Raw genomic sequence first — 18,377 nt, forward strand, 5'->3', positions numbered from 1 at the left:
AGGATGGATCTAAATAACCACGGATTGCTAGAATTTTGGGATGATATTCAATTACTTTGTCGATGTTTTGTTTTTATTACGTAAATGTTAAAAAGCAACAAAAAAAGACTATTTCTTTTTTCGTAAATATAAACCCACAAAGAGAGAAAATGTGCAAACTCTGCATTCACTGTTTGCTGCTGGTATTTTTGTATTGAGCATGATTTACACTTAATATAAAGGATCACAGAAAACAATAGCACGTAATGGTTTCCATTAAAAAGACCAATTATTTAATATTAATTAATATTCATCATAAGCAGTTATACAATTTATAGAAAATTCATTAATCTCATTATAATGTCCTTGTTTTGGTGCCTAAACAAGTGGAAGTATTTTACTTTGCTTTTGAGGGAGAGTGTTTTTCCAAGTCTGAATTACAAGCATTCGTACACTTGGGGACCTGAACCCTCCAAATGTGAATCCCAATATTTGTTTTTGGATTTTTGAATGACGTGTTAAGTGAATAACCACTTCATGTCTGAGCCGGCGAGACGCGGCTGCCACTGTGTGACTGACTGCTCCGACGAATGCGGTGACACATGTAAAACAGGAATCTCAACAGAAACGCCTGATGATACAGATCAGTGTTTTCATTTTACACTGACTTTATTATCCAGACCAATGAATTGCTGCGGCTTTAATTAACACAGAGGGAGCAAGTTGCACCGCATATTAAAGCGTGTTCCACCAAACAGCGTCCCATTACACTGAGTGTCAGAGGAGACAAAAGACTTCTTAAAGTAGAGGTCACACAGTCTTCATGCATACAAACACACTCATACTGCACAAACAAACAATTCAAGGATGTATCGGTAGACGTAGATGATAACACACACAAACATACAGACATCCTGACATAATAACCGCGAACATGCACGCTTGCTCATAGACCCGCCTCAGCACCTTCATCTGTGCACAGTTGCACACACACACTCACACACAAACACACACACACACATCTGACCCTTACATGCCGGCTAAACATAGGGACAAAGGAAAATATCTGTATACTTGGCAGGGCAACTTCCTTTGATTGCAGCAGTGGTGCTGTAGGAAACAATGCACAGGCACTATTAATACACCAAGGAGAAAGAGAATTCCTCTTAGAGGAAAGCTCAAAGGAGCCATCGGCCGAGCTATTTTCAGACTTACTGACTGATTGGATGACTGACTGCACTATACTTAACTTTAGTCGTAGCATCTTGTCTTACTCGACTGTTTTTTCCTGCAAGGACTCTGGCACGGTGACACATACAGTGCGACGTACATTAGAGGGGCAGCGTTACACCTTCTTAAGTGGCAATTCGAAAACTTTCTCCTTCCCGACGGCGGCTGTCAGGAATTCAGAAAGTGTTTGGGAAATGTAACAGCTCCCTCCTGTATACCGCCGCGTCTGTGTCACATCCACACGCTTGTGACATTTGACTGGTGGTAAATAGCCGCCCACTTATGATCGCCTCTCCTTTCTAAAAGTGCCCAGTTAAAGAGCATCAAATCCCCATCCGCTAAACCCGCACAAGCCCAACCTTCATTAGCATAGCTAACAAACTCCCTGAAAGAGCAGCAGTGGAGGCAGAGAACAATGGCAGTCTATTAAAGGGGGAGATGAAGGAGGGGTGGTAAAGGAGGAGAAGAGGAGGAGGAGGGGGGTATTGTTCTGGTCTTATTTAGCTCTTGCTGTCACCCTGCAACTGTTGTCACTTCTAAGTTTAGCTGGACGGATGAAGGGGGACAGAGAAGTGAAGGAGGAGGAAGGAGGAGAAGAGGAAGAGGAGAGAAGAATGGAGGAGAGAAGAAAAAGAGAGAGAGAGAAGGAGAGATGATGTGAGAAAAGAAAAGTTGATGTACTTTCTGTAATGTAGAGAAATTACTATAACAGATAACAACAAGATAAACAGAAGTCAATTAGACACTTTTATCAGTGTCGCCCTATAGAATATTCAGCTACAAGGAATTGTTCTGAATATAAACTGTGATATATCCCTCTCAAACAACAATCACAGATGAGCAATTAATAGCAGTAACATTAAACAAAAAACAACAACAGAGAGGATCACCTGATTAAACAGTCTACATGGATGTGAAAATGAATATATATCAATGAATAGTGAGGGGCTTTTCTTTCTTGTTGTCATAATTGTATATTTTTTCCAAATAATTTGCATTTTTTTCCAAATCCCAAGAGCTACAACAACTAAACTATTAATATAAAGTGAAATATACAATCACTTTATTAGACAAGCATTGTAACGACCGACTGGACCTCCTCTTGGTTTCAGAAATGTATGCCAAACTGTCACATTACCCATTTGAATGTTGCAGCAGAAATAAATATTCAGACCAGGAAACATTTATTCTCCAGATTTGCTAAGCCTAAAGTGAACTATAAGCTCAGTTTCCTGGTCTTGTGTGGTGAGAGAGACGATCCTCCGCACACATTGGATGTAAAACGTTGTTATTTGAAATACTGTTGCCTTTCTATCATCTTGAACCCATCCCGTCTGTCATCTGACCCACGGCATCAACAAGGTATTTTAGCATTAAGAATCAGAATCTGAATTTGTAAAAAGCTATAATCACATTTGTACACTTAAAAAAAATGTTAAGAATCATTAAGCCATGCTAAAAATATTGACAGAGCATTTTATTTTTGTTCCCCTCACTTCATAATGTACCATTTGCCGTCTGTCTATAAATGAAACATATATACATAGTATCTGTTCAAGTTCAGGGTCTTTAAATTCTTTAAACTCAGAGGTTACAACTTGTAATGGAGGTCGAGGCGACGCTGGTCTGAGATCAGATTAGGTCACCCAGCCACAAGTGTAGCAGTGCAGCAGGTGCACAGTGCAAAAAAGAAAGAAAAAAAAAACGTACAAAATGTCGAGTCAGCAAATGTTATATTTGTGTGTGTGTGTGCGCGCGTGCGTGCGTGTGTGTGTGTGTGTGCGTATGTGCGTGTGTGTGTGTGTGTGCGTGCGTGGGTGTGTGTGTGTGTATATGTGTGCTGTTTAGAAACAAAAACAGTGTCAGTGTGTTTGAAAGGCATGAGACCAAATTAGACAACAGACGACCAAAAGGAGCCAAAAGGAGCAACAAAGCAAGGCCGAAGAAGAAAGAAAAGAGGAAGACAGCGACGGGAAGAGGGAGACAGATTAGCCCAGCTGTCTGCTCATAAAGCAGCCGCGGGGGTGAGGCGCTAAGCCCTCCAGTGAAAGCAGAGCTTAGGTGGGTGACACAGGGCAGCGGACCTCCACTCAGCCCACGGTGGCCCACAGCGCCGGGCCCGAGCCAAAGCAAAGACACATGAATAAACAGTGGGAGACGAGGCTCCGCGCCTGCAAAGCCCACAGGGCTAAGACGACCGAGTAGGCCGGCAGGCCTTGCATTCCCCCCCAGTCAGGAGTGGAGACAAGGGGGGTTAAGGCTTAAGGCTTGGCTCCCTAACAGGCTGACGAGGGGCGAGGCGGGATGACACTGCTTCAGTCAGTGGGTTCAACAGGAAGAATGTGGAATTACTTTTATATTGCCTCAGTTCCCCTCGGGGGGAGTATAAGGACAATTACATAAGGGTCTTGGCATTTCTCCACTCCTAAAAAACACTGTCCCCACTCTCTTCTCTGTCCAGCTCCGAGGCCGTGTCCTGCTGTTGACCCCCTACTTAGCACAGCAGGATGGGAACAGCTTGCGATGACAAGGTCATGAACACGAGGTGAGGAGGCAGCGGGTCCGCGGCAACGACGAGACCAAAAGTGGGAAAGGTCTTTAACCACACTGGATTTCACACTCGGCCCTCGCCGACGACCTCATAGCACAGAGGCATTAGCAGCTGCTGTTTTATGAGGTCTCCAATGTACTACATATATCCATCAACGGCGCGGCCCTACGTTATACGCGCCGTGTCTTCTGAGGTCACAGCACACAGAGTGTGATCGTCAAAGACTGGGAAGGGGGAGCAGGCGCTCTGACGACGGCTCGATGCGTTTAGAGACGGCGAACGTTCCAGTTCCAGAGATCGTCCTGGATTTTTCTTTAACTTAAGCTTATTGTTAGACATACAGCGGCAGACACTGTCAACCACTCACGAGTTAACATCAGGAACAACCTGAAAACTCTCCAGATGTGAATGAGTCACATGTTTGTTGTATTCCAAAAATATAGAATTGTTATGTTTTTGTTTTGTTGAATTTTTTTTATTCTATCAAGAAGACTTCGAAGATAAGAAATAATATACAAAGTTCAAATACATGACGCATTACAACAAGGTTAAATTAATGTACAGACCGACATTCGGTCGCATATTGAATCATTGTATTACTACACTATTATGTAACATCAAGCTTTTGTTTGTTGTTTTGTACCACGCTGCCAAAATATTATCTAGTGGGGTTATAATGATGATTAAAGGGATTTTTTTTTTAAAAGAAGAAAAAAAGAAGCATATAAATCAACTCCGAAAAAAGGTTCCTTAATTTCAAACAATATTATTGAACTTAAATTACATTTAAAATCCAAACACAATCTCAGCATCCAGACTCAAACTCTGGAGAAGAATTCATGAAATGTAATCTGCTAATATATACAATTACTTTACAATTTGACGTGGTGTCGACATGAAGAACAAGTATGTCAAAGTCTAAGATGATAAAAATAAATAAATATTATTAGTATATAAGTTTTAACTGTAGGTTTTGCTCACATGCTTATAAGGTGTGTGAGCGTTTGCACTTGTTATGTTCATGTCGTGTCAATATATTCTTCATGAAACATTCTTTTAATATATATTTCTTGTTTTCGACCTTAATGAAAATATGACTTTATGTGTTTACGTGCGTACGACAAAGAAAAGCAGCAGCTTCATTATTTTACAGCTGAATTGATCAAACTGGGGATATTTTTACTTGGAGACCAAAAGAAAAGTGATGAAATGCAGCTTCATCCTGCAGACTGACTGTATTATATTATAATTTTTTTTTTTTTACGACAGGAAATCTCTTTCATCTGTTCTTAACATGATTAAAACTCCGCCCGAACAAAAGTAAACATGACATACGTTCAGGTTTAGCTCTATGTCTTGATCATCGGTAAGGTTTTATCAAAATTACGAGCCCAAAAACAAAAATTGAATGCATCTCAGACCAAACGGGTCAAACGCCGCTGTCCTGCCTCTTACCTTTTGATTTAGCCTAACAGGGTTTTCTTGAGAACTAAATCTACTTAGGATTTATTGTTTCTTATTATTTCTCATCACTGGAAATTATAATCCTTTCACCTAATCCCCCTCTACCTCCCTCTCTTTTCAGATCATATTCATCAAGATCATCCCCTGTGACAAAGCAAGAAATCAGCACAACAGCGAGGTCTAAAGAGATCGCGCGCCGCAACAAGAGGGTTTCTTCTAAATCAAATCAGGTTCCTCTGATGTAATCAAGACGAGACGCCAGAGACTACGACATAATCTCCCAGGGACATGTCTGCCTTGCTTGCACATTATTAAAAAACGAGGAGGAACAAATCTTTAGATTGAAAGACTGGAAAAATGGAATTATAATAAATCGGGGCAAACTAGGGCAAGGTTGGATAAAGCCTTCAGACCCAGATGAGGGGACAAATCTTTACAGTGCTCGGTGCTTTCGTGCGTCCGTGTGTTTGCGTGTGAATTCATAATGTGACGCGTTTTCCCACAATTGATTATAAAATATTTCAATTTGCTCAAGAACAGCGCCGTCCCCCTGCACACATCTGTGATCAGGAGATCCGGAGTCGTCCCACCGGAACTCACTCAGCAACGTCAACCTGCGTTATAATAAACTGTAGGTGCCTAATGTGGCTTGTGGAACGTGACCCTGGATGGAGGAGGCCAGTGGCGGATGCACTGACAATAAACACCCACATGGTGGCACAATGTGACAAACCCACACTCCTGAGGGGTCTTTCTAACAACCTCACACAACTTATAGCTGATTATACCTCGTGAAAGGACCAGTGAGTGATTAGAATCTGTGTTGTTGACATTTCCAAATAAAAAAAAACATTTATGTTGTGTGACTTCACTGATAAGCTGAATAATTTGTTTTATTATCCTGCAGCTCAGAAGGAGCGTCAATCGTTTAAAGCCTTTACCACCAGATGGCCTTATTGAACTGCAGCAGAAGCACTGACACAAATGTCAGACTGAACTGGAGTCAGTTCAGGTGCCTTCTGCTTTGTGATACAACATCGGATCATTATTTGATTTAAGTACCTCATATTAGAGGCGAGAACCTCATGTCTCTCCTATATGATCCTAAAAGTAAATTAAACAGGACTTAAAACAGCTATCTTATAAAATAAAATATAATAATGCAACCATATTTTTTGTACGTATAACTATCCTTCTATGTTTTTTTTTTTCTTTATTTCAAGGTAATTAGCATGTTTTGCAGATCCGGACAAATTTTATTTGGTGGAAAATTGTGAAAACGGCTCTTTTGGTTATAAAGGCTGCAGGGCTGATCTAAGAAGAGACCATTTATAAACATGGACGGGGCAAAAAAAAAAAAAAAAAAAAAACAGTTTTGCATCTGTCCAAATTCTATTGTCACTGTACTTCCTATCAGACTTTAACTCAGCATCGTGACGGAGTTAAAGTTCCATATGAGCTTCAACCACAAGACGAGCAGGCAGCTTGTGCCCAAAAGCAATCGCCGGACTCAATTCTGCAGGAATACGGCGACTTTTTACGTGGGTTTGTGTAATAACTGACACTGTGCACCAACTATTGACTGCAAAATTCTAATGAACTGTGTGTCTTTGTATACTAACTGGCCTGACTTTAACTACTCATGTCATCTCTATGTGGTTTGCTTTCTAGAAAGGGAAAATCTTCTCAAACTCAATAAACAACACATTTTGCAGCATCTTGCATCAAACGCACAAAGCAAAGAGGTCAATTCACTTGCTTCCTCTTGATGTCGGGTTTTATTAACATACACAATCTACAGCACTGCTTCTTTGAAAGGCGAGTACTTATATTAAAGGCGTCTATAAACGTGTTTGTGACAAACCAAATGCTCCTGATTCACAAGCTCAGAGCTGCCTGCGTTGGGATTGTGCAATCTGGGGTCGGGTTCACTTCTACCTGCCTCAACGAGTGCGTCTCCTCGCTATTTGAACGGGGAATGTGTAGATATGACCATTTTGATTTTGAAAAGTGACTGGAATGAAAGAAAGCATTTGCAGCAATTTTATTCATATTTGTTTTGTAGCTCTCCCTGATGTTCTGCCTTGTGAAGGGAGGTGAGATTCTCTCCTACCTGTACTTCACCGGATCGTCGGTGTTGGATGTCGAAGCCAATCGGCAGCCAGAAATGTTGATTTGCAGAAGTTTTCCAACCTGCGACAAACAAAAACAAAACCAATGTGATATGGTGTTTTTAAACTCGTTCATTTTAAGGTCATCTTCCTTTATATCCAAGTGTTTGTGACGTTCAAAACATTTACGCTGGTTTTCTTTTCAACAGCATTATAACCGGTTCTATTAAGATTGTTTTAATTTCTGTCACTTCTTGATCGGCCTCTCTTCCGTCTGTGTCACTCTGAACCCTGGACAACTTACCTGTTCTAACATTTACAGTTACAAACGTTGACTATTTCAGAGGAGGGTACTAAAAACAGTAGACACAAGTTTTCCCAAAAAGAAAAATTGACAGAGCTAAAGTTTTAAATAATTCATATAAAAGCATAGAATGTTATGTTATGTCATTGCCACTTTCTTTTCCTGAACACATCTAGAAAAACTATTCTTCCTATTCAAACAGCTCCAGTTTGACTTTCTGTCAGCTTCAGAAAATCTGCACAGGCCTTCACAAACCACACATTCGATTGGTTCAAATCTTTGGTCGGTTTCATTTCCAATTTTTATGCAAAAAACACGAGAATGTGCCTTAAAAAAATGTCCAATTGTTGTGTCTTTGACTTTATCATATTTAGTTATTCCTGAAACGAGAGGAGCAAAATATGTGTTTTGAAAAATCGATTATACCAGTCTTCAAAATTCTTTAAAAAGAATAAAAAAATGTGTGACATGCATCTCGGTCAATATTTTGTGGACCTTTAGCAGAAATTCCAGTTGACAAGGTTTTTACAGTATGTGTCTACCGTTAGAGGCTGAAATATTATTCATATTCTTCTTTGAAAAATAACTCAAATTCAGTGAGAACATGTGCAAAAATCCACCTCAAGGTCCTGACACAGATTTTCACTGGGATTTCGGTCTGGAATTGGACTTCTGGGTCACTCCGACTGCCTCTCATCTTCTTTCTTCTTATTGACGTTGACCAGCATGATGCTTCCTCCACCGTGCCTCCTGGTGGGACGGGAGGTTCAGCGTTAGTTTTCAGAGACACATAGTGTTTTTGCATCAAAGCCAAAAAAGTCTCATCTTTTTAGAAAGTTTTTGAAAAATAGGTAGCATGTTTGTTTCACTTCTTAATCACACTCTACTTCGTGTTGTTCTATCATCTACAATCTTAGTGAATGGCATCCAGGTCTGTGGGTGTGATGTAACAAAATGTTGTCACAAATAGTTTTCAAGGCACTTAAAGTGGTTTTGCACCATGAATAAAGCTTGGAGCTGCGATCATCACACTTAATGACAAATAAAATGTGAAGATTGTTAAGGGGAACGCCGCCATTGTGGTGTGAGTCTCTTTTTCACCATGTTAAAAGCAGATCTATAGAAAGGTTCAACTGGAGTATACTGTTGTTCTGCATAGAGATAATTACGTACTTTAGCACGTGTTCAACTGACAATAGAACCATGTGAATGCATAACATGGGAACTTGTGCAAAAGCTGCACAACTCAGAGGTTTGAAATACTTACAGGCCTGTATACAGAATTCAGACCTTGGGTGTTAAACATCAAGAATCAGCAAATCATCTATCAGGACATGCAAAGATCTGATAACAATGAAATGAGTCAAATTATGTGAAAGTCATATGATACACAAAGATTAGATATTCATGCCAGTGGCATGCCGAAACGTGTCAAAAGTATGTGATACATGATTATAATGATATAAAATCATTTTTGGTATAAATTCAGTGTTGTATCGGTGTCAAACATCAGGCCCACAAGCCAAAAGTGGTCCACAAGACGCTCCAATCCGGCCCATCATGCCACCAAGCAATTTTGTAAGAAGTTCAATGAAAATGTTGAGAAATTTCCTCAGAATATCAAACAGGTATCAAACAAATGTTTGCACACTTGGCTATACTCATTGAAATTGGCTTGATATTGAGATTGCATTAAAAAAAAATTGTCGGAATTGTTTGCATTTGTGAAAATATTGACAATTTTCAATATTCTTTGCAACACAATAAACAAAAACTTTAAAGTTTAAGATTATATGTCATTACGGCGCTATTTTTACCAGTCTGCTGAGTGAAAATGTTTGAGACGCCTGATGTAGACTGAATTTGTGGGTGTTGCTATTATTAGAACCCGGATTATAACCCAGCTCACTAAACATGTTTGACCACGTGTATAAACACAAACAAAAATAAGTCTCTGACACTTTGGGTGCTTTATTGTGGATTTACCTTCCGTTTGAAGAGGTGAAAAATACTATTAGTGCCCTCCTTTCTATTGCTTGGGGTGCTGCTGGGGACTATTATTGGAAAGTTGACGCCCAGAACTCAACATGTGCAGCCACATCCCACTTCTCTCTGCGCCCCCGGACTCTTTTGCGCTCTCAGCGGCCCGGTGAAGCAGGAGCAATGACGGGAAGCATCCAGGGCCTGGAGAGGTTCGACAGTCCCGAAAAGGGACGAGGTCTCCGCGTTACCAGGCCGTTTAAAGTCGGGGAGCTGCTGCTGTCCTGCCCGGCGTACTCCTACGTGCTGTCGGTGAAGGAGCGCGGCTGCTACTGCGAGAACTGCTTCACCAGGTAAACGTGCGCTCTTTTTACGCACGGCCGCCGGCGCACGTTGACTTGGTGTGTTTCAATGTCCAGACACATTTCAGCACTTCTCATGTTTTTTATTTTCTGTTTGTTTGTTTTAAATTTCAGAAATATAAATGTAAACCCATTTCTTTCAAAAATATGATGCTTTATTTACTAAACCAGGCTCTTTGCGGTAATCCTGAGGCGCGTGGGCTGAAATTACAGGTGCATGAGTTCAACTCAGACACACGCTTGCTGACGTCTGTCCGCGATGTCGTCTCCATAAACTCATATCTGCAGTTTGAAAAGACAGCACACAAGTCACACCAACTTGGGAGGGAACTGTGAGGGTCTCATGGATAATTCATACTGGGACCACCTCGTAATCCGGAGGGTCTTTTTGTAAGTTATCATGCGTTTCAGGACCTTGACGTCCGCGAGTGATCTCACAGGCCCATTTCATAATCCAATATACCCTCAATGAACAAGTGAACTTAGAGTTCATTCGTAAAATGTACGTTTTCTGGTCGTGTTTTAAATGCATGCACGACCAGATCGTTTATATAAGATGACACCAAAGTGACAGCCTGAAATAACTATGCTGTCTTTGGATCCGTGCCCACCTTCACAGACACCAGTGCTCACTCTTCAAGATGCTACATTAATTATTGTGGTGTCTGTCAGGGTGGTGGTGGTGGTGGAGCGTTCAATATGCTGGTTTAATCGCCTGTCATGTTATGCAAGTTTGATTTGATCGTAGTGTGATGAAAAAAACTAATGATGGGTCTCTGAAACATACTGTTGGACTTTACGGTTTCGCTCGGTTCGAAAGACAGCTGGTCTATCGTAAGGTCAGCTCTATTAATACCACAGAATGTTTCAAAGCCCTTCTTTGCTATCAGTTACAGCGGGCCTCCAACAACTGCTGTTTCCTCATCCCATTATGAATCTGGATGTTTAAATGTCTGTACGCAGACCTTACACTACCACGCACAGATACGTTTGCATCTAGTCCCTTTGTTTTCAGATTTCGTCATGCAGGTTTACTCACAATAAGCACTGGCGGACATTGTTCTCTTTGCCTAAAGGTGTAAATCGTACCGGTGTGTGTGTGTGTGAGGGTTTGTTAGGAATGTTTTTTTTACAATTACTGACTTTGTGTCGTTTACAGGAAGGAGGGTTTGGCAAGATGTGGGAAGTGTAAGAAAGCCTTCTACTGCAATGTGAAATGTCAGGTATGATTCCTACTGAACAAAAATAAAAACATTATTCAACAGCAGCTGCATGTATGCTGGAGCATGAATTGATTGAGTACAAATCACATATGCTGAACGTATGTTAACTCTTAAGAGACAGATGATCATTTGAGCCTTGTGTTAGGACACAGGAATGTGCTGTTAAATGTTTGGGGAGATGAGATTGACAAGATTTACATTATACCGACACACAATAATCGACATAGTAATTTCTTGTGAAAAAAAACAACAATACTCTTAAAAAAAGCCAATAATGTTTGGAAAGACACATCAACTGCAGAAGAAGAAAATATCCTGTTAACAATGAAGAGATAAGCACAGGAAAAGATAGCGGTTTGTTTATTCGTTAGTTGAATAACATGTTTCAGGCACATATTTACAGATTAGGGAAAAGATCAACACCTACTGTTTGTCATTTTCTAATCTTTGGGGGGGAAAAAACACAATTTTTGGGGATATTACTTGAGCACAGTGAGACGACAGTTCCAGCAGTGAACCTCAGCTCATTTGAGATTGAGACGCCTGTGTTAAGGTTTTAAATCTCGCATTTTTTTTTTTCTATTAGCGAAAGAGTCTGTCCTTTTAAATTTCTCAGTGAAATATACTCTTCATAAGTTGAAATCGCTCAAGGAAGGGACTGATTTGCATGCCGGTGTGTCACCTCAGATTAACTGGGTGTGGACCCTCCTCCATGCTGCCTCATGCTTCAGCTGGTGGCGCCCTTTCAGACTCGCCAACTGTCTGGCCTTCTGTTGTCGTGGGAAATAGACTGCCAATAGACTGGAGAGACGTAGACACATATCTCCATTGTGATATTAATGTGTGTGTGTGTGTGTGTGTGTGTGTGTGTGTGTGTGTGTGTGTGTGTGTGTGTGTGTGTGTGTGTGTGTGTGTGTGTGTGTGTGTGTGTGTGTGTGTGTGTGTGTGTGTGTGTGTGTGTGTGTGTGTAGAAAGCGGACTGGGCCATGCACAAGCTGGAGTGCTCAGCAATGACTGCCTTTGGAGACAACTGGTGCCCGTCTGAGATGACCCGCCTGGTGGCCCGGATCCTCGCCAAGAAGGTCGGACGGGAAAATTAAACGCATGGAGTGTTGTCTCACACACAGCGTTTCTCTGTGTACAAGGTCATTTCACTTGATCGTGCATTTTTATTTTATTTTTGTTTTTTTTTCTGCAGAAAATGCAGAAAGAAAGCTGTGCCTCAGAGAAGATCCTGCTCATAGGGGAGATGCAGTCACGTGCGTAATCACGCCTTTACAGTCTGTGCTGCACGCACGTTAAGATCCCCCAGCCACATCTGCAGTACGTTTATATTGCGTTAGATGATCTTCACTTGGTGATCAGACAGAGCAAGTCTTATGTCTTTGAATGGTCAACAGGAATCTTTCAATTCTTGCTACTTGTGCGGAGAAAGCTTGTAGTTTCTCTTTCACCTTCAGCCTGATAACCGTAAACTGCGTCTTACTCTGGTTACGGTGTCCAGAAAAACTTAACACTTGAATAACCGAATCAAAATCCTAATGCGCCTCCATTTTGTTTTGTAACAGATGTGGAGGAGGAAGATAATGAGCACAAACAGATAAGAGAGGGAGATATTGCTGCACTATTCCGCTTTTACTCCAAGCATTTGGAGTTGCCTGAACACAAAGAACTGCAAACTCTCCTCTCCCAGGTATTTCTCTCACACACACACACACACACACACACACACACACACACACACACACACACACACACACACACACACACACACACACACACACACACACACACACACACACACACGCACACACACACACCCTCTTGGTCTCACTCTCCCATGTGCCTGATTCAACAGGTTGCCTGTAACGGTTTCACAATAGAGGACGACGAGCTGTCCCACATGGGAACTGCCGTCTACCCAGAGTAAGAAGGAAAATTCACACATGCACCCACACGAGCACAATTTATGAGGTGCTTGGAGAAAGCACGAGGAACACAGTAAGGTACTCTATACTTTACAGTGCACTCCACTCTTTACACTCATCAGCATTCGATTCTATGGTTGTTCAGCACGTCAGTGTGTTTATTTATTTATCTCGACTGTGTTTTAACACTTGTTCATTTAGTTCAGGCATACATGTCTGAGTATTCTCACTTCGACTAGTTGGTTTGCACTTTAAAAGTTGGTGTTCAGAGTAACACGTAACAGTTATTTAAAAAGCTTTGACTATCAGGTCGAGACGACAGTATTTCATTTAGTGGTATAGAATCAGCTGCCTGCCATAGCAGGGCTATCCAGTTTTACAAGTGGCTGTGTGAAAATGAATTTGTCCTGTCAGCTCTTTGTCGAGCTATTCCCAGTCTGCCACCCAGGTAGACTGGGTGGCAGACTGCCCACAAGGTCGCAAACATATTTCCAGACCGCCCTTTGAACGACATCAGCGCATGCTGCTAATACAAGTTTTGTTATTATTATGAGCGGTGATGAGGCTCGCTACGCCCCATCCGACTTGTATTGAGAAAGTAAAGAGGACTGCTCTCTCTCTCTCTCTCTCTCTCTCCCCCTCTCTCTCTCCCTGCAGTGTGGCACTAATAAACCACAGCTGTCTCCCCAGCGTCATAGTCACATATAACGGGACGTCGGCGGAGGTTCGAGCTGTGCGGGACATGAAACCTGGAGATGAAGTGAGGAAAAGAGACAGCTGCCATTAGAGGGGGTTGGATTTTCTTCACTTGTTTGGTCTTTTGGGGTTTGTTTTGTTTTGTTTTTTATTGTTATTTCAAGCATGTGTGTAGGAGGAGGGACCTGCTATGTTAGGACAGGTTGTGAAACCTGTTGTAAATCACATTAGGCTCATTTCTGATGTCAGTCTGACACAACAGTGAGAGAACCACAGATATCGAGCGTTCAGTCTTTTAAAAACACACGCAACAGCGGGAAAATGGGGATTGGAGGCCGGAGCAGGGAGGTTGTAACTGAACTCCCCTGCAGACGGGTCACTGCTGTGAAACCCTGAACCAACCAACTGCCCTGGTTGTGTCAGGAAGGGCATCCGGTGGTAAAACTCCCAAATAAAACTCAATCATTTTGCTTGTGGTTTATCTATTTTGAATGACCCTTCGTTCCCTGCGTCTCACTTTATAACTGGATGCAGCATGATTTCACCTCTCCCCTCGTCACGATGGACACGTAACATCCAGCTCGATAAGTCAAGGAAAATGTCGCTGCAGGTGTGAATGAGGCAAAAAAAAAATTGAAATGCATAGAATTGCATTGTGTGACGGAAGTGTAAAGAAAGAAAGCTTGAAGGCATGATGAGAAAGTGAGAGATCGATTTCCTAACAGAATGTGTGTGATTTCTACTTATAGGTGCTCATCAGTTACATTGACCTCCTCTATCCAACTGATGACCGCAATAACCGGCTGAGAGAGTCTTATTTCTTCACCTGCAATTGCCAAGAGTGTAAATCCAAATCAAAAGTGAGTGCCGGTAATGATGAAGAGAGGCAGAATTAAATGAAATCTATTTTGTTTTTAATTGGGCTTTGAGAAATACTACATCTCTCAAGTTATATTATTATTATTATTCTATTTTCTTGCATCTCAGTTTTCCTCTCCTGTCCCCTCCCTGTAGGACAAAACCAAACTGAAAGTACGCAAGCGGAGTGACGCCATTGAGCCCGACGCTATCGGCAGCATGACGCGCTACGCCAGGAAGACTATCAGAGAGTTCAGAGCCTGCAAACATATCAAAAATATCCTTCTCCACTGACTCCTGTCTCCTGTGATGTGCAGTTTAACCTCACTTATCTTTCAGAACGGGAACCAACAGAATAACCCAAAGACTTCTGTATTCGTTCATTGTTTCTGAAGCCCCCCCCCCCCCCCCCCCCCCCCCCCGCTGTGCGTCGTATCTAACACACACACACGTCGTATGGTAGCGGCCTTAACTGCGCGCGTGAACCTCCCAGTGAGCTGCTGGAGATGTGTGAACAGAGTCTGGAGCAAATGGGAAGCGTCTTTGCAGATTCCAACGTGTACATGCTCCACATGATGTACCAGGCCATGGGGGTCTGCCTCTACCTGCAGGACGGAGAACGGGCCATCAGCTACGGGGAGAAGATCGTCAGACCTTACAGGTGCCGAGAAACGTTGCGTTAAACACCGCAAGTGAAATGGAAAAGAAGCAGTTTCAGCATCACATAGGTGGTTTAAGGTTGTCTTGTGACTGCAGCACATTTAACCTTTTTAATAGCATTTACTATCTGTGGCATAAAAAAGGTCTCAAATAAGTGTTTTTGTAAATGGTTTTGGGACTAAATCTTATACACTATTGAGCACATAATTTGTGCAATCTAATGTGTTATTTTGAAGACAGACTGGCTAATGTAGGTATACTGTAGGTCTGATGTACTGGTGGAACTAATTGGGTAAACATAAGTTAAATTAACGTAAAGCACAAGTGTGTTCTTTCATACGTTCCCCAGTGTTTCAAACCATTATTTAAACATATACTAAATGAATGCCTTTCTTTTATTAGTCACAGCCTGAAATAAATGTGACGAAAGGGGATAACAGAGGGTTGAAAGGCTTTATGTTTGGCTATATTGTGATATCATATGTTATGTCACCAAACCAGTTTGTGTTGTGTGTCCACCGCAGCCAGCTGTACCCGCCTTACTCCCTGAACGTGTCTTCAATGTACCTGAAGCTGGGCCGACTGTACATGAACCTGGAGAAGCGCTCAGCGGGCGTCAGCGCTCTCAAGAAGGTTCCCATGATTTACTCGAGCTCTCGCATGACGCTGCAATAAAGATCGTTGACGTGACGCGCGTTCACATGCCCTGAAACGTATTTGTTTGTTTGTGTGCACGCAGGCAATGTCTATAATGGAAGTGGCTCACGGCAAGGATCATTTCTACCTTGAAGAACTGCAAAAGGAAATCAAACAAAAATGAAGGCCAACAAAAAAAAAAAAGCACTGCTCATCCCGATGGACTGCATACACTCCTGATTAAGAAGTTCATGGCACTAAGGGCACCTTCTTTTCTCGCTTAGTCCTGAAGTGAAGATGAAGAGCATTCGTGGTTTATGTGCTAAGGTTTATAAAAAAAAAAAAAAAAGTGATGTACAAGGAATTTTTATTTTTTAAACCAGTCATTCTTTGACGATCATCTTAACCACAAGCTGTTCGGGAGGATCGTGGACAGTTGGATCATCGTGTGATTTTTTTTTTTTTTCGAAGTGCTTGACGCGTCAGCTGGCCTGTGTAATCCATCAGAGTCGAGTTGTTTACAAATGTTTGCACGGGGCGTCTCGGCAAGTAGGTTCCTGACGGGGAGCCGGGACAGCTGCCTCACCACATGGGGCCTGTTAAAGGGCGTCACAATGGACACTGTTTGAATCGGCCACCTTTCGTTACGCCACGATACCGATTAGGATTTCCAATGCTTGTGGGTGAAACCTACTCAATTCCACGCGTTACTAATTTTGTAAATGAAATATCCCGAGGCCGGAGTTTTAAAGAAAATAAGGCTTTATTGCATAATAAGCAAGTACAACAGCTTCATACATGTCAGGGGAGAGAAAACAAAAAGACTTGATGCACTGAAAGGCATTTACAAAAAATATGTACACATTCTTTGAAAGGTGTTTTGGGTGTTTTGGCAAAAAAAGATAGAAAGAAAGAAAACACAAGGGGAAAAATTAAATATACACAAACAGTGGAATGCTGTGTGACAAAATACTGTCAGAGAGAAAATAAGTGCAACAAAACACTTATATGTAAAGAAAGCATAAAGCTTATAGTGATCTGAGAATATATACATTGAAATATTTAAAAAAAAAGCATGCATAGTTTATTATGTTGCGGTATTTTAAGGGTACCAAGTCAAGGAAAGAAAATATATAAAACTTGTAGCCATGTTTTTTTTTCCACATGCCTTTTATGTACACGTTTATGTTGAATATGTTTGACATCTTGATTGAGCAAAGTAGAAATGTATATTTGAAGTAACATGTCAAAGAATGTAACAGGATCCGGGAACGTGGCACCGCAGCAGAGTAGTGGATCTGCACCAGACTGTTTAAAAAAAAAAAAAAAAAGTAAAACTCTGTTGCTTCTGTCCTTAAGAAATAAACCTCATCAGCATACTCCTGTTGAATCGCCACCTGAGAGCAAGACTGAAGATCTGAAATGTTGAAATTTTTCCCTTAAGAAAAAAACAAATACTGATTTAAAGATTTCATCTTTGGAGGTACAAACAAACAAAAAAAAAATCATCAAATTTAAGCACAATCTAGAGAGAAGAAAGTGAAGGCATATCAGCCCAGCAGTTTCAATAAGGCACAATGATACAGTGTTTACTGTGAATCGGCACTCTTTTTTTTTTTTTTTTTTGGCTCCCTGTACAAACAGTGACATTACCATTGAGTTTTCTGGAGTTCGGACCGCCACTTTTATAATGTTGAAATGCTCTGGTGTAATAAATCTGATCACAAGAAGCCGAGTTTCTACAAAACAATTACAAAACCTACTGTGAATTTATGTGTCGGAATTTGAGTGTATTTGTCAAAGCAGGATGTAAGTAGTAATGTCTCGATCGTGGCATTTGTTTGTTTTTTAGTGAAGAAAAATAGTAAAATTGCAAGGGGAAAAAAAAAATATTAAGACAAGATCAGAAGATTGACATGCTTGCCAATGGCAAAGGTGACCACAGCCTTTAAAGGAATAAATAAAAGAAAAAATAAAACAAACATTTGTTACAATGTTGAAGTAAATACTTGCTGTATTATTCAATACTTGGTTGAAAAATAATGGAACATTTTAGAACAGTAATTCAAAGAACACTTTTGTTTGGCAAACTCTTTCAGAGTGTGGAGTATAGTCATAATACTGCTGCCACCTACTGTTCATGCAGCGTAATGCCACTTCTAATAATAGCTAGATATAAAAGACAAATGTAGCAGGCAGGAAATAAGTTTAAAAACTGAACGTGAGAAGAGATTTCCCTCAAGAGATTTCTTGGGAATTCTTGAGAACATGCGACGTGTGGACACACACTCACAGCTGCAGGCGAGGCCACACACAAGGACCAATACAAGTGGGAGTGATGTGTTAATACACTGATTTAAAAAAAAAAAAAAAAGATTTCTGTACAGGCCTACAC

The 18,377-nt window shown here is 41.2% G+C and overlaps 1 protein-coding gene across 1 annotated transcript; it reads left to right on the top strand.

Moving 5' to 3' along the window:
• The first annotated feature begins 9,726 nt into the window (after nucleotides 1-9,726).
• On the top strand, nucleotides 9,727-18,237 carry LOC308143092 (N-lysine methyltransferase SMYD2-like). The gene is made up of 12 exons (XM_080513780.1): nucleotides 9,727-9,972; nucleotides 11,141-11,204; nucleotides 12,176-12,286; nucleotides 12,403-12,463; nucleotides 12,773-12,897; nucleotides 13,063-13,130; nucleotides 13,790-13,892; nucleotides 14,578-14,688; nucleotides 14,843-14,963; nucleotides 15,173-15,347; nucleotides 15,871-15,979; nucleotides 16,086-18,237. The coding sequence occupies exons 1-12, from the start codon at nucleotides 9,803-9,805 to the stop codon at nucleotides 16,164-16,166; spliced, it is 1,299 nt and encodes a 432-aa protein (XP_080369906.1). The 5' UTR covers nucleotides 9,727-9,802; the 3' UTR covers nucleotides 16,167-18,237.
• Nucleotides 18,238-18,377: the final 140 nt, after the last annotated feature.

The sequence above is a fragment of the Blennius ocellaris genome (assembly GCF_963422515.1).
Source record: "Blennius ocellaris genome assembly, chromosome: 18".
In the NCBI taxonomy this organism is placed as follows: domain Eukaryota; kingdom Metazoa; phylum Chordata; class Actinopteri; order Blenniiformes; family Blenniidae; genus Blennius; species Blennius ocellaris.